The 15000-nt window shown below is 43.7% G+C and overlaps 1 protein-coding gene across 1 annotated transcript in view; it reads left to right on the plus strand.

The window, feature by feature from the left end:
- LOC137801175 (peptidase inhibitor 16) overlaps window positions 1-11407 on the plus strand; it is a 12390-nt gene extending 983 nt beyond the window's left edge. The window contains exons 2-6 of the mRNA XM_068598612.1: window positions 6384-6534; window positions 7638-7705; window positions 7819-7928; window positions 8410-8501; window positions 10504-11407. Coding sequence (XP_068454713.1) covers window positions 6384-6534; window positions 7638-7705; window positions 7819-7928; window positions 8410-8501; window positions 10504-11180 — 1098 coding nt within the window. The 3' untranslated portion in view covers window positions 11181-11407. The remainder of the gene's footprint in view (window positions 1-6383; window positions 6535-7637; window positions 7706-7818; window positions 7929-8409; window positions 8502-10503) is intronic.
- The last annotated feature ends 3593 nt before the right edge of the window (window positions 11408-15000 follow it).

The following is a 15000-nucleotide window of genomic DNA, read 5'->3' on the forward strand; positions in this document are numbered from 1 at the left end:
TCTATGCTTCATGTGTTAAAGCTGCATTCTCTCTCCTGACCACCAGGGGGGGACTCCTCTGGTTGTATAGAAGTATGTGCTTCATGTGTTAGAGCTGCATTCTCTCTCCTGACCACCAGGGGCGACTCCTCTGGTTGTATAGAAGTCTATGCTTCATGTGTTAAAGCTGCATTCTCTCTCCTGACCACCAGGGGGCGACTCCTCTGGTTGTATAGAAGTCTGTGCTTCATGTGTTCAAGCTGCATTCTCTCTCCTGACCACCAGGGGGGGACTCCTCTGGTTGTATAGAAGTATGTGCTTCATGTGTTAGAGCTGCATTCTCTCTCCTGACCACCAGGGGCGACTCCTCTGGTTGTATAGAAGTCTATGCTTCATGTGTTAAAGCTTCATTCTCTCTCCTGACCACCAGGGGGGGACTCCTCTGGTTGTATAGAAGTCTAGTCTATTATAGAAGACCATAAAGCAGGGGATGCTTAAGGGCGGGGCTACAAGGTGACTGACAGGTCAACACCATTGACGTACACGCTGTCTCTAAGTAACTCCTCTTTTGTCCTAAAATGGTCACTTGGCTCTAATGGCCGCTCTAAAAGAACAAGATGTTTGCACTTCTTCACCTTTGCTGGTCAAAGTCAGAGGTCAAAGTCTTCAGGTGGAGCGTAGGATGTAGTCACCATAGTCGTCATGAAACAGATGTATTGAAGTAAAGTCTGGTCTGCACGTCGCTCTCCTGAACGCAGCCTGCAGGTGGTGAAGACACCTTGACAGGAAATAGACTGACTTCACCTCATTGGTCGACAGATACAAGCAATTCATTGGTGCGTGGTCCAAACATGGGCGGAGTTCTGACGGTTTCTAGCGGCGCACACGCCTCTGGGCACCAGATGTTTTAATGTAATGTGACAACAGAGTTGATTCAAAAGATGATGAACACGAGTCAGACTGAAGAGCTCGTCCAGTTGAACTCTTTTACGAAGCTTCACTCACTGAAGGAAAATAAAAGAATGAGGGCCAGAGAGAATATCGTTACAGCGGTTTGATCGCTTTATGGCAGTTTGTTTGCTTTACAGCAGTTTGATGGCTTCACGGCAGTTTGATCGCTTTACGGCAGTTTGATCGCTTTATGGCAGTTTGTTTGCTTTACGGCAGTTTGATGGCTTCACGGCAGTTTGATCGCTTTACGGCAGTTTGATCGCTTTATGGCAGTTTGATCGCTTTATGGCAGTTTGTTTGCTTTACGGCAGTTTGATCGCTTTACGGCAGTTTGATCGCTTCACAGCAGTTTGATCACTTTTTTTTCAACGGCTAACCCAGTTTTTAGCACAAAGGCTACGTAGCATTAGCTCGAGGCTCAACACAGTTCCTGCGGTGTTCAGAGGGTGAACATCTGTTGGTACAGATGTTCAGAGACGTGTAAGAACCTTTCAAAGCTGCTTGAACCATTTTCTTGCTCCCACATTGTAATGCATCAGCTGTTATTTTATAATAAAAAGTTCCTTTATTGATTTTGCTTCTGGTGTCGACCACCTTCCACAATACACACACTGTACCGCACACTAATATTCATAGTTTAATAACTCCAAAAGTCAAAGATAATGTTTCTACCAACATGAGATGAATAATGATTTATGTTCTACTGAAACAATAACACAAAGTTGTGTAAGTGTCTCTTTGAAGGAGCTTCGTGTCTGAGAGGGTCTGGATCACATCTCTGGAGGGAAGAGGGAGGAGGAGCTAGGAGACAAAGGAAAGGAGAGAAGGAATCCCTGTTTATTCCTCCAGTCGTCCTCTTCTGTTTTTGTGGCGTTTGTGTTGTTCCACTGATCTTTGTGTGTGTCTGCTTGTGTGTTTGTTGCAGATGAAACCATCTCCAACAAACCTCTTCTGAGTTCCACGTCTCTCCAGCTGAATGGGAAGAAACATATTCAAACTTATATCTATTTTATAGTTTAATAGTTCTTCATAAATCTACTCCATGTGTCATAGTGATGTCATCGTATCATAGTGATGTCATCGTGTCATAGTGATGTCATCGTGTCTCAGCTCTTCCTCTGCTGCTCTGCTTCAGCTGAAGCTGCTGTAAGAGATTTTCGTCCAATCAGATTGTCTCTATGGGAGCAGAGCAGTTTAACCCTTTGCAGGTCAAAGGACACGGGGAGTGGACGTTGTGGTGATGTCATGGACCTCCACCAATCAGAGCTTGAGTTTGACCAGCTGGGCGTGTTCTTTACATGTAAGCGCCTGTGAAACGGCGTGGACGTGTGATTGGTCAGTGGGTCAGCGTGACTTCTGTCAACAAAAGGACAAGAAGTGATCACACGGAGGGTTGTGTGCATCTAGTGAGTGAACTGCTGGTTGTGTTACTATTTTACATCTGCAGTTGTTTTTAATCATAAACAGCTACAGCGTACACAGCTGCTGGAGATGTATTGTGTGTGAGCAGTGCTTCAGCGCCGCGGTTTTGTTGGATTGTTTTGTTACAACTAAATGTGACTCATTGTTAATGACGTAGCAACCGAGAGGTTAAGACTTGATCCACGGAGTGTTCGCTTTTAAGCCCCAACTCCTCTGGTTGTATAGAAGTCTATGCTCCATGTGTTAAAGCTGCATTCTCTCTCCTGACCACCAGGGGGCGACTCCTCTGGTTGTATAGAAGTCTATGCTTCATGTGTTAAAGCTGCATTCTCTCTCCTGACCACCAGGGGACGACTCCTCTGGTTGTATAGAAGTCTATGCTTCATGTGTTAAAGCTGCATTCTCTCTCCTGACCACCAGGGGGCGACTCCTCTGGTTGTATAGAAGTCTATGCTCCATGTGTTAAAGCTGCATTCTCTCTCCTGACCACCAGGAGGCGACTCCTCTGGTTGTATAGAAGTCTATGCTTCATGTGTTAAAGCTGCATTCTCTCTCCTGACCACCAGGGGGCGACTCCTCTGGTTGTATAGAAGTAGATGCTTCATGTGTTGAAGCTGCATTCTCTCTCCTGACCACCAGGGGCGACTCCTCTGGTTGTATAGAAGTCTATGCTTCATGTGTTAAAGCTGCATTCTCTCTCCTGACCACCAGGGGCGACTCCTCTGGTTGTATAGAAGTCTATGCTTCATGTGTTAAAGCTGCATTCTCTCTCCTGACCACCAGGGGCGACTCCTCTGATTGTATAGAAGTAGATGCTTCATGTGTTGAAGACTCCTCTGGTTGTATAGAAGTCTATGCTTCATGGTGTTGAAGACTCCTCTGGTTGTGATCAGATTCCTTCTCTTTCAACTGGAGGAGATCCAGTGAGTGAACTGGGTTCCAGGAACAGACGGGTGTTTCCCTCCAGCTGTTTTGAGGAGTAAAATCATGGAGATGACGAGGAGGGAGGAGGGAGGAGAGAGGAGGGAGGAAGGAGGAAGGAGGAGTCGAGTCTGTTGAGCAACAGAGGAAGACTGTTGGGACGGAGAACACAATGTTTAGACAGAGAGAGAAATTAAATTAGGTAATGAGTGAGCACCCAGAGGAATGTGTGTGTGTGTGTGTGTGTGTGTGTGTGTGTGTGTGTGTGTGTGTGTGTGTGTGTGTGTGTTTGTGGACAGAAGAAGTCTCGGCCTGTCTCTGACCGGTATGGAAGCCTTACTGGAACATTTCCACATTTCGTGAACGAGGAATAGAACGAGAGAAGAGAAGAAGTACAGGACGTCGTCATGGTGACGTCTCTCATTGATGTTTTGAAGCCTCCAGTTCGAGGATTTGCCCGTCGCCATCTTGTTTTTTTTTGCAACCAGTGAATAGGAAGTGACCATATGTGGACTGACGAGAAGTGACACAGAGACACTGTGTACAGGAGTGTTTGTATACTAGAATAGACTTCTATACAACCAGAGGAGTCGCCCCCTGGTGGTCAGGAGAGAGAATGCAGCTTTAACACATGAAGCATAGACTTCTATACAACCAGAGGAGTCGCCCCCTGGTGGTCAGGAGAGAGAATGCAGCTTTAACACATGAAGCATAGACTTCTATCCAACCAGAGGAGTCGCCCCCTGGTGGTCAGGAGAGAGAATGCAGCTTCTTCAACTCATGAAGCTGAATATATATACATATATATATATATATATATATATATATATATATATATATATATATATATATATATATATATATATATATATATATATATATATATATATATATATATATATATATATATACATAGATATATATATGTATGTATATATATATTGACTGCAGCTCCTGCGGGACACGTCAGTCACATGTTTAGTGGCAGCAGCTGAACTTATTTTAACTTTCATGAATAAAAACTCATCAATGACTTTTCTGTTGAGACATTGAGAGAAAAATCAGCTGTTCACAGACTGACTGACCTCCAGAAGGACCAACAGCGAGTGTGTCTGTGTGTGATTGTCTTTGTGTAAGTGTGTGTGTGTGTGTGTCTGTGTGTGTGTGTGTGTGTGTGTGTGTGTGTGTGTGTGTGTGTGTGTGACCCGAGAGTCATAAGAGGGACCAGATGTGGAGAAAGCCTGGAATGTGAAGGAGACCCCTGACTATTGTTTGTGTTGTGTGTCATAACTAGACAAATAAACACACACACACACACACACACACACACACACACACATTGTTAATTATTTCGGTATCCTAGCAACAGTAAATCAAACCAGAAAATGGGCAAAGTTAAATATTTGAATCTGTTCTTCGTCATCAGAAATAAACAAAAAACAAAAACTCTTTTCTAATGTTTATGTCAACCAAGCCAAGGCTTCCTGTCTGACTTCCTGTCTGACTTCCTGTCTGACTTCCTGTCTGACTTCCTGTCTGACTTCCTGTCTGACTTCCTGTCTGACTTCCTGTCTGACTTCCTGTCTGACTTCCTGTCTGACTTCCTGTCTGACTTCCTGTCTGACTTCCTGTCTGACTTCCTGTCTGACTTGTTTGCTGCAGCTGGTCAGACATGAATCTCCATGGCCGTCTACTACAGTACACTTCATACAGTACACTACACTACAGTACACTACACTACAGTACACTTCATACTGTACACTTCATACAGTACACTACACTACAGTACACTTCATACAGTACACTTCATACAGTACACTACAGTACACTTCATACAGTACACTTCATACAGTACACTACACTACAGTACACTACACTACAGTACACTTCATACTGTACACTTCATACAGTACACTACACTACAGTACACTTCATACAGTACACTTCATACAGTACACTACACTACAGTACACTTCATACAGTACACTTCATACAGTACACTTCATACAGTACACTTCATACAGTACACTACACTACAGTACACTTCATACAGTACACTACAGTACACTTCATAAAGTACACTTCATAAAGTACACTTCAATACAGTACACTACACTACAGTACACTTCATACTGTACACTTCATACAGTACACTTCATACTGTACACTTCATACTGTACACTTCATACTGTACACTTCATACAGTACACTTCATACAGTACACTTCATAAAGTACACTACAGTACACTACATAAAGTACACTACAGTACACTTCATAAAGTACACTACACTACAGTACACTAACGTCTGCAGTGCACTCTGTCGCTGCATCTAATGGAACATTTACGTTCATCAATCGGCGGAAGTGATGGACGCAAATCTGCTCGCGATACCCGCGAAACTAAAAGTGACAAAATGAACGACCTTCTTTCCCTCTTTCGTCCCTTCTTCACCTCTTTCTCCACCTCATGTGAAAACTGTGACAGCTCCACAATCGCGCAGGAGGATATAAATGATGAATGAAAAGCTGGTGAAAGGGCTCCTCTTCTTCCGCCATGTAGCCAAGATGGCGCCCGTTTAGTGCGAGGCGTGTCCATCGCTTTACACTGAATCTTTTGACCGTTTGCAGAGCGCCATGCGGGTTCTTTCAGTGCTCTGAGTTCTGCTGGTTCTGTCAGCGTGGCGCACTAAACACTGGAAGTCAGAGCTCAAAGTGCTCAAGTGTCTGGTAGTAGACACGGCCATCACAACCAGGGTCCACAGAGAAGAGACGATCATGTGATCATCACTCAGCTTCACCCAGATGTTTCATTGTCTTTGTTACAAAGAAGGAACAGCTGACTGTCTCACTGCTGTGTCTTGTGGGTCAGTCGCTGCCTTCACAGCAGGTGAAACACATTTAGTTAACGAAGGCTCAGCATTTATATCTACAGCAGAAACACATATTTAAGACTGCTAAGATAATTAATATCAGTTTAAATGAACAGAGTTATCTCTGGTTCTCTGTTCTCCTGAACCTCTGCTGGTTCTCTGTTCTCTCTGCTGGTTCTCTGTTCTCCTGAACCTCTGCTGGTTCTCTGTTCTCCTGAACCTCTGCTGGTTCTCTGCAGCGATGGGATCCGAGCCTGAAGGTGATCGCAGAGGGCTACGCCGCTAAATGCGTCTGGAACCACAACCCAGAGCTGGAGGACACCGGAGAGAACCTGTTCGCCGGCTCCGGCTCCCTGGACCTCCGCGAGGCTCTGGAGAAGTGGTTTCTGGGTGAGTTCAGGGTCTGTCTGGAGAACCGGACTCTGCAGAAGCTGGTCGTCCTAAAAAAAAGAGCAAACGTGTTATTCTGCCACAAAAAGACCACGTTAGCATCGAACAATCAGATGTTTTTCTCCGTGGTCACTAGATCCGGGTCCAAAAATATGGTTCATAACCGACTGCCATATGCGTCCAACTAACATATTGAGCTAGCAGAGCTAAACATATTGAGCTAGCAGAGCTAAACATATTGAGCTAGCAGAGCTAAACATATTGAGCTAGCAGAACTAAACATATTGAGCTAGCAGAGCTAAACATATTAAGCTAGCAGAACTAAACGTATTGAGCTAGCAGAGCTAAACATATTAAGCTAGCAGAGCTAAACATATTGAGTTAGCAGAGCTAAACATATTGAGCTAGCAGAACTAAACATATTAAGCTAGCAGAACTAAACATATTAAGCTAGCAGAACTAAACATATTGAGCTAGCAGAGCTAAACATATTAAGCTAGCAGAGCTAAACATATTAAGCTAGCAGAACTAAACATATTAAGCTAGCAGAACTAAACATATTGAGCTAGCAGAGCTAAACATATTAAGCTAGCAGAGCTAAACATATTGAGCTAACTCTGCTAACATGTGAGACTTTATTGTTGAAAACTAAAGTAACCAATCAGATAGCAATATCTATTACTCTGCTAACTCAACATGTTAAGCTATGCTAACTCACAGGCACTAGCATTATTTAGTGTTCATTGTGAAAATAAGAATACTGCACACAGAAACAATGAACAATGCCCGTACAACTTAATGCATTAATAATAATAATAATAATAATAATAATAATAATAATAATAATAATAATAATAATAATAATAATAATAATCTAATTATATAATGTATGCTTCTGTTCAGCGGCCATTTTGCCAAATAAGTGCTTTTACTTTTAATACTTTGAGGACCTTATGTCAGTAAAATTATGAATGCAGGACTAACATAAATAAAGGGTGTGCATAATTTATATATATATATATATATATATATATATATATATATATATATATATATATATATATATATATATATATATATTGTAATATAATCTATTCCTGTAGAACATCTGGATTATGACTTCCAAAACAACAGCTGTGATGAAGACAAGATGTGTGGCCACTATACACAGGTCAGGTACAAGTACATGCATAGTAATACACACTCTTTATGTCTGGACGGGATCTGAACTATGTGTGTGTGTGTGTGTGTGTGTGTGTGTGTGTGTGTGTGTGTGTGTTACAGATGGTGTGGGCAGACACACACAGAGTCGGCTGTGCCTTCCATCTCTGTGACAGCATGGAGGGTCTGGGCTGGGAGAGGGCCTCCTTCCTCGTCTGCAACTACTACCCAGCGTCAGTACTACTACTGATACTACTACTGTAGAATACTACTACTACTACACTACAATTACCACTACTGTACTACTTCTACAACTACTGCAACTTTGGCAGTACTACTAAAGTATCATTAGTACAATGACTAATTCAACTACTATTACTAATGTATTTCCACAACTAGAAGTACTGCTACTAGTAGTATTTATACTTGTGCCTCTGTTAATACTACTACTACACATGGTTAGTACTGTTTGTTTGCGTCTATAAAATAGTTTACTGTCCGTTAGCAGTATTTTATGATTTATGGAGATATTATAAAAAAACCTTTGACTCTCACATGAGAACAGGATTAAACAATCGTTTGTATCGGTTTGATCTAAAACGTATTTATGACGGTTACACCTCATTAGCATTTTTAAAAACAGAAGCTTTCAGATTCAACACTCTGTGATGTCATTGACCTGTTCCCCTGTCCCCGCTCTGCAAACCTCCTCAGAGGGAACTACGAGGGCGAGAGGCCGTTTGTTGAAGGGGAACGCTGCTCCAGATGCCCGGAGAACCTCCAGAAGTGTGAGAACAACCTCTGTGGTACGAGTTCCCTCCTCCAGCTCTCTGTGACTTCTTCTCCTCCATCAGGATCTGCTGCTTTTCTTTTGCTGCATTTCACTGGGAAGGTCCTTAAAGGGACAGTGACGGACTTTTAACTGGTCCTGATCCGTTCAGTGTAGTCCACAGGGGGCACCAGAACCAACACTACCTCTTTAGTCCACAGGGGGCACCAGAACCAACACTACCTCTTTAGTCCACAGGGGGCACCAGAACCAACACTACCTCTTTAGTCCACAGGGGGCACCAGAACCAACACTACCTCTTTAGTCCACAGGGGGCACTAGAACCAACACTACCTCTTTAGTCCACAGGGGGCACTAGAACCAACACTACCTCTTTAGTCCACAGGGGGCACACTAGAACCAACACTACCTCTTTAGTCCACAGGGGGCACTAGAACCAACACTACCTCTTTAGTCCACAGGGGGCACTAGAACCAACACTACCTCTTTAGTCCACAGGGGGCACCAGAACCAACACTACCTCTTTAGTCCACAGGGGGCACTAGAACCAACACTACCTCTTTAGTCCACAGGGGGCACCAGAACCAACACGACCTCTTTAGTCCACAGGGGGCACTAGAACCAACACTACCTCTTTAGTCCACAGGGGGCACTAGAACCAACACTACCTCTTTAGTCCACAGGGGGCACTAGAACCAACACTACCTCTTTAGTCCACAGGGGGCACTAGAACCAACACTACCTCTTTAGTCCACAGGGGGCACTAGAACCAACACTACCTCTTTAGTCCACAGGGGGCACCAGAACCAACACTACCTCTTTAGTCCACAGGGGGCACTAGAACCAACACTACCTCTTTAGTCCACAGGGGGCACTAGAACCAACACTACCTCTTTAGTCCACAGGGGGCACTAGAACCAACACTACCTCTTTAGTCCACAGGGGGCACTAGAACCAACACTACCTCTTTAGTCCACAGGGGGCACCAGAACCAACACTACCTCTTTAGTCCACAGGGGGCACTAGAACCAACACTACCTCTTTAGTCCACAGGGGGCACCAGAACCAACACTACCTCTTTAGTCCACAGGGGGCACTAGAACCAACACTACCTCTTTAGTCCACAGGGGGCACTAGAACCAACACTACCTCTTTAGTCCACAGGGGGCACTAGAACCAACACTACCTCTTTAGTCCACAGGGGGCACTAGAACCAACACTACCTCTTTAGTCCACAGGGGGCACCAGAACCAACACTACCTCTTTAGTCCACAGGGGGCACCAGAACCAACACTACCTCTTTAGTCCACAGGGGGCACTAGAACCAACATTACCTCTTTAGTCCACAGGGGGCACCAGAACCAACACTACCTCTTTAGTCCACAGGGGGCGACAGAACCAACACTACCTCTTTAGTCCACAGGGGGCACTAGAACCAACACTACCTCTTTAGTCCACAGGGGGCACTAGAACCAACACGACCTCTTTAGTCCACAGGGGGCACTAGAACCAACACTACCTCTTTAGTCCACAGGGGGCACTAGAACCAACACTACCTCTTTAGTCCACAGGGGGCACTAGAACCAACACTACCTCTTTAGTCCACAGGGGGCACTAGAACCAACACTACCTCTTTAGTCCACAGGGGGCACTAGAACCAACACTACCTCTTTAGTCCACAGGGGGCACTAGAACCAACACTACCTCTTTAGTCCACAGGGGGCACTAGAACCAACACTACCTCTTTAGTCCACAGGGGGCACTAGAACCAACACTACCTCTTTAGTCCACAGGGGGCACTAGAACCAACACTACCTCTTTAGTCCACAGGGGGCACTAGAACCAACACTACCTCTTTAGTCCACAGGGGGCACTAGAACCAACACTACCTCTTTAGTCCACAGGGGGCACTAGAACGAAGACTAAGTAACTTTAAGGCCTTGAAAAGTAATTTAAACCTGTTAAATATGACAAGATCTGATCAAGTTTTTTGAAACTTCTTTCCTTCTGTTGTATAGTTGCTGACACTGTGGAGGAGGATGATGATGGTGATGAAGAGGAGGTGGACGAAGAGGAGGAGCTAGTTGTTCCTCCAGAAGGAACATCTGGCCAGTCCCTCCAGGCTAAGGAGGAAGAAGAGGAGGAAGAGGAGGAAGCAATTGTTCCTCCAGCAGGAACATCTGGCCCATCCTTCCAGGCTAAAGAGGAGGAAGAGGAGGAAGAGGAGGAGCTAGTTGACCCTCCAGCAGGAACATCTGGCCCCTCCCTCCAGGCTAAGGAGGAAGAAGAGGAGGAAGAGGAGGAAGCAATTGTTCCTCCAGCAGGAACATCTGGCCCATCCTTCCAGGCTAAAGAGGAGGAAGAGGAGGAAGAGGAGGAGCTAGTTGACCCTCATCTCCAGCCTGCCACCATCACTGCTTCTGCCAGTACTCCCAGTATCACCACCACAGCAGAGGAAGACCCTGAAGACCCCTCAACTCCACAGGGAGAGGAGGAGAAGGAGGAGAAGAAGAAGGAAGAGAAGATGGAGGACGAGAAGAGGAAAGAACGTCGAGAGAAGCCGGCGGAGAAAGAGAAAGACGTACCGCGCTTCATCTACAACAAGAACTCGGGAGCTAGCGCCACCGCCGGTTCACCATGCTCCCCTTCCCTCCTGCTAGCCGGCCTGACCGGCATCCTGAGTCTGACGCTGTGAGGAGGAAGAGGAGGAGCAGGAAGAGGAAGAGCAGGAGCAGGCATCACATTTCATTTAGCTGAAGCTTTTATCCAGAGAGACTCACAATAAGTTCATTCAACATGAGAACAAACTCACAACAACAAAAATCAATAAAGTAACATTTCTTCACTGAAGTTAAACTTCAGAGTTCTGTCAGAGAACGTTGAAGAGCTGCTAGCTGCTAGCTGCTAGCTGCTAGCTGCTAGCTGCTAGCTGCTAGCTGCTAGCTGCTAGCTGCTAGCTGCTAGCTGCTAGCTGCTAGCTGCTAGCTGCTAGCTGCTAGCTGCTAGCTGCTACTGCGCTAGCTTCTTACTCAAGGTGTTGAATTACCTGAACCTTAACGCGCCCGCGGTCACAAACACAGAAATAATGAATCATTCACACTCACAAAATGTGTGGAACACTAAATAATGAATGCAGGACTTTAACCAAACGTTCATGAGCAATCATTGTGTGAAATGTGTGTGTAAACAGTACAAAGTGATAAAATGTAGTATTTAAACTAACAATGAGGATTCAAAGCATACAGTAAACCTTAAATGACTCAAATGAATGAGAGACAATAGTTTATTAAAAGAATAAACATTTATATAGATGCCTGTATGGATGCTGCTGACATGTTGAGCCTCTTTCTTTAAAGCAGATTCATTAAGACAGACTAAATGAACACATGAATACAACACATTCACGCAACTTTTACACAACTTTGGGGACTCTTCAGGCCTGGAAAGAACCGTTCTAAAGCTCCAGGTTCTCCAGGTCGTGAGCCCAGCTCGTGTTCCCACAGTGATTCACAACCAAACACACAACAACAAACCAAACACACAACAACAAACCAAACACACAACAAACTAAACACACAACAACACACCAAACACACAAAAACAAACCAAACACACGACAACAAACCAAACACACAAAAACAAACCAAACACACGGCTTCCTGCTGCTCGATGACTTCTCTGGTGACGAGTCGGCAACCAACGAGTCCCAACCCTGAGTCTCATCCTGGCTCCGCCTACAGAGCTCTGATTGGTCTCTCATCCTGGCTCCGCCTACAGAGCTCTGATTGGTCTCTCATCCTGGCTCCGCCTACAGAGCTCTGATTGGTCTCTCATCCTGGCTCCGCCTACAGCGCTCTGATTGGTCTCTCATCCTGGCTCCGCCTACAGAGCTCTGATTGGTCTCTCATCCTGGCTCCGCCTACAGAGCTTTAATTGGTCTCTCATCCTGATCCGGAGCTCTGAAAGCGGGCTAGCGTTTCCCTTTGCCTCCGAACTTTGTGCTAAGCTAGGCTAATATACGCCTCAGCGGGTTGCTTTTGGGCTCATGAAACATCGACAGCAGACGGAGCTCTTCAGCCAGCGGCGTGTTTCCTCACAGAAAACAGGAAATAACATTACAATAACATGTAAAAAAAACTAAAATAAAAAATATCACAATAAATATCAGAAAGGCTAAAAACTCAATATATTCAATGCTTCTGTTGCTTTTTAATTTTAATCAATTTCTTTCTGATAGTTTTTATTCTATCATATAAATATATGAAATGCAAAATACTCAATGCTCAACATAAACAACAGACGCCCTGTGTGTATTGAGTGTTTTGCATTTCTGATAGATTCTTTGATATTTTTATTTTTCATTTTATAAATTAATTTTAAATTTAAAAAAAAAGTATTACTAAAAATATGCAAAATACTCAATTTATACTTACGTTTTATATATTGAGTATTTTGTGATATTTGTTATATTTTTATCTTCATCCTCCGTGTCTCATGTCTACGTTCACCTCGGGGGTTAATAAAGGAGCATCTCATGAATATTAATGAAGTTTCATCTCATGAATATTAATGAAGTTTCATCTCATGAATATTAAGAAAGTTTCATCTCATCTTCAGTTAAAGCAGAGAAACCATGTTACATATATATATATATATATATATATATATATATACATATATATATATATATATATATATATATATATATATATGTATACATACATATATATATATACATATACATATATATATACATATACATATATATATATATATATATATATATATATATATATATATATATATATATATATATATATATATATATACATACATAGTGCTCACGTCTCTGTGACAACAGGAAGTAACCGTCAACAATAACAAACTCAGCTGTAAATGTTTGTAAATAAATAAATAAACATGATTCCTTCTTTTTGACAGTTTTCTGTTTTTTATTTGTGTTATCAAAACTTTATTGAAACGTTTTGACTTTCAGCAGTGAAGGAAGTACTTTAAAGTACTAATACCACAGTATAGAAGTACTTTGAAGTACTAATACCACATTATAGAAGTACTTTAAAGTACTAATACCACAGTATAGAAGTACTTTAAAGTACTAATACCACATTATAGAAGTACTTTAAAGTACTAATACCACAGTATAGAAGTACTTTAAAGTACTAATACCACAGTATAGAAGTACTTTAAAGTACTAATACCACAGTATAGAAGTACTTTAAAGTACTAATACCACAGTATAGAAGTACTTTAAAGTACTAATACTACAGTGTAAAATCAGAATCAGAACAATTTATTGCCAAGTAAGTTTGAACAGACGAGGAATTTGTCCTGGCAGAAGAACAACAAAACCAAACAATGAACTTTTAACTATAAGATAAAATAAATTAAAAATAAAACTAAAAAAATGATTTAAAAAAAAAGAGTTTAGAGAAGGGAAGGTCCTGGCAGACAGAGTCAGTCAGTGGACCTGGTTCTGTTGATGAGCCCGACTGCTGCTGGGTAGAAACTGTTAGTGTGGCTGGAGGTCCTGGTCCTGATGGACCTCAGCCTCCTGCCAGAGGGAGGGGACTCCAACAGGTGGTGTCCAGGGTCAGAGGGGTCGGCCTCAACCTTCCCTACCCGCTTCAAGGTCCTGGAAGCAAACAGGACCTGGAGGGACGGCAGATTGCAGCCAATCACCTCTCAGCAGAGCAGATGATGCGCTGCAGCCTGGCCGTGTCCTTGGCAGTGGCTGCAGCGTGCCAGACAGTGATGGAGGAGCAGAGGATGGACTCAATAATGGAGGAGCAGAGGATGGACTCAATGATGGAGGAGCAGAGGATGGACTCAATGATGGAGGAGCAGAGGATGGACTCAATGATGGAGGAGCAGAGGATGGACTCAATGATGGAGGAGCAGTGGATGGACTCAATGATGGAGGAGCAGAGGATGGACTCAATGATGGAGGAGCAGAGGATGGACTCAATGATGGAGGAGCACATGATGGACTCAATGATGGAGGAGCACAGGATGGACTCAATGATGGAGGAGCAGAGGATGGACTCAATGATGGAGGAGCAGAGGATGGACTCAATGATGGAGGAGCAGAGGATGGACTCAATGATGGAGGAGCAGTGGATGGACTCAATGATGGAGGAGCAGAGGATGGACTCAATGATGGAGGAGCAGAGGATGGACTCAATGATGGAGGAGCACATGATGGACTCAATGATGGAGGAGCAGAGGATGGACTCAATGATGGAGGAGCAGAGGATGGACTCAATGATGGAGGAGCAGAGGATGGACTCAATGATGGAGGAGCAGAGGATGGACTCAATGATGGAGGAGCAGAGGATGGACTCAATGATGGAGGAGCAGAGGATGGACTCAATGATGGAGGAGCAGAGGATGGACTCAATGATGGAGGAGCAGAGGATGGACTCAATGATGGCGGAGCAGAGGATGGACTCAATGATGGCGGTGTAGAAGTGCACCATCATGGTCTTTGGCAGGTT

The sequence above is a fragment of the Clinocottus analis genome, unplaced genomic scaffold (genome assembly GCF_023055335.1).
Source record: "Clinocottus analis isolate CAN_PGR_092001 unplaced genomic scaffold, fCliAna1.0.p SCAF_4, whole genome shotgun sequence".
Taxonomy (NCBI): Eukaryota; Metazoa; Chordata; class Actinopteri; order Perciformes; family Cottidae; genus Clinocottus; species Clinocottus analis.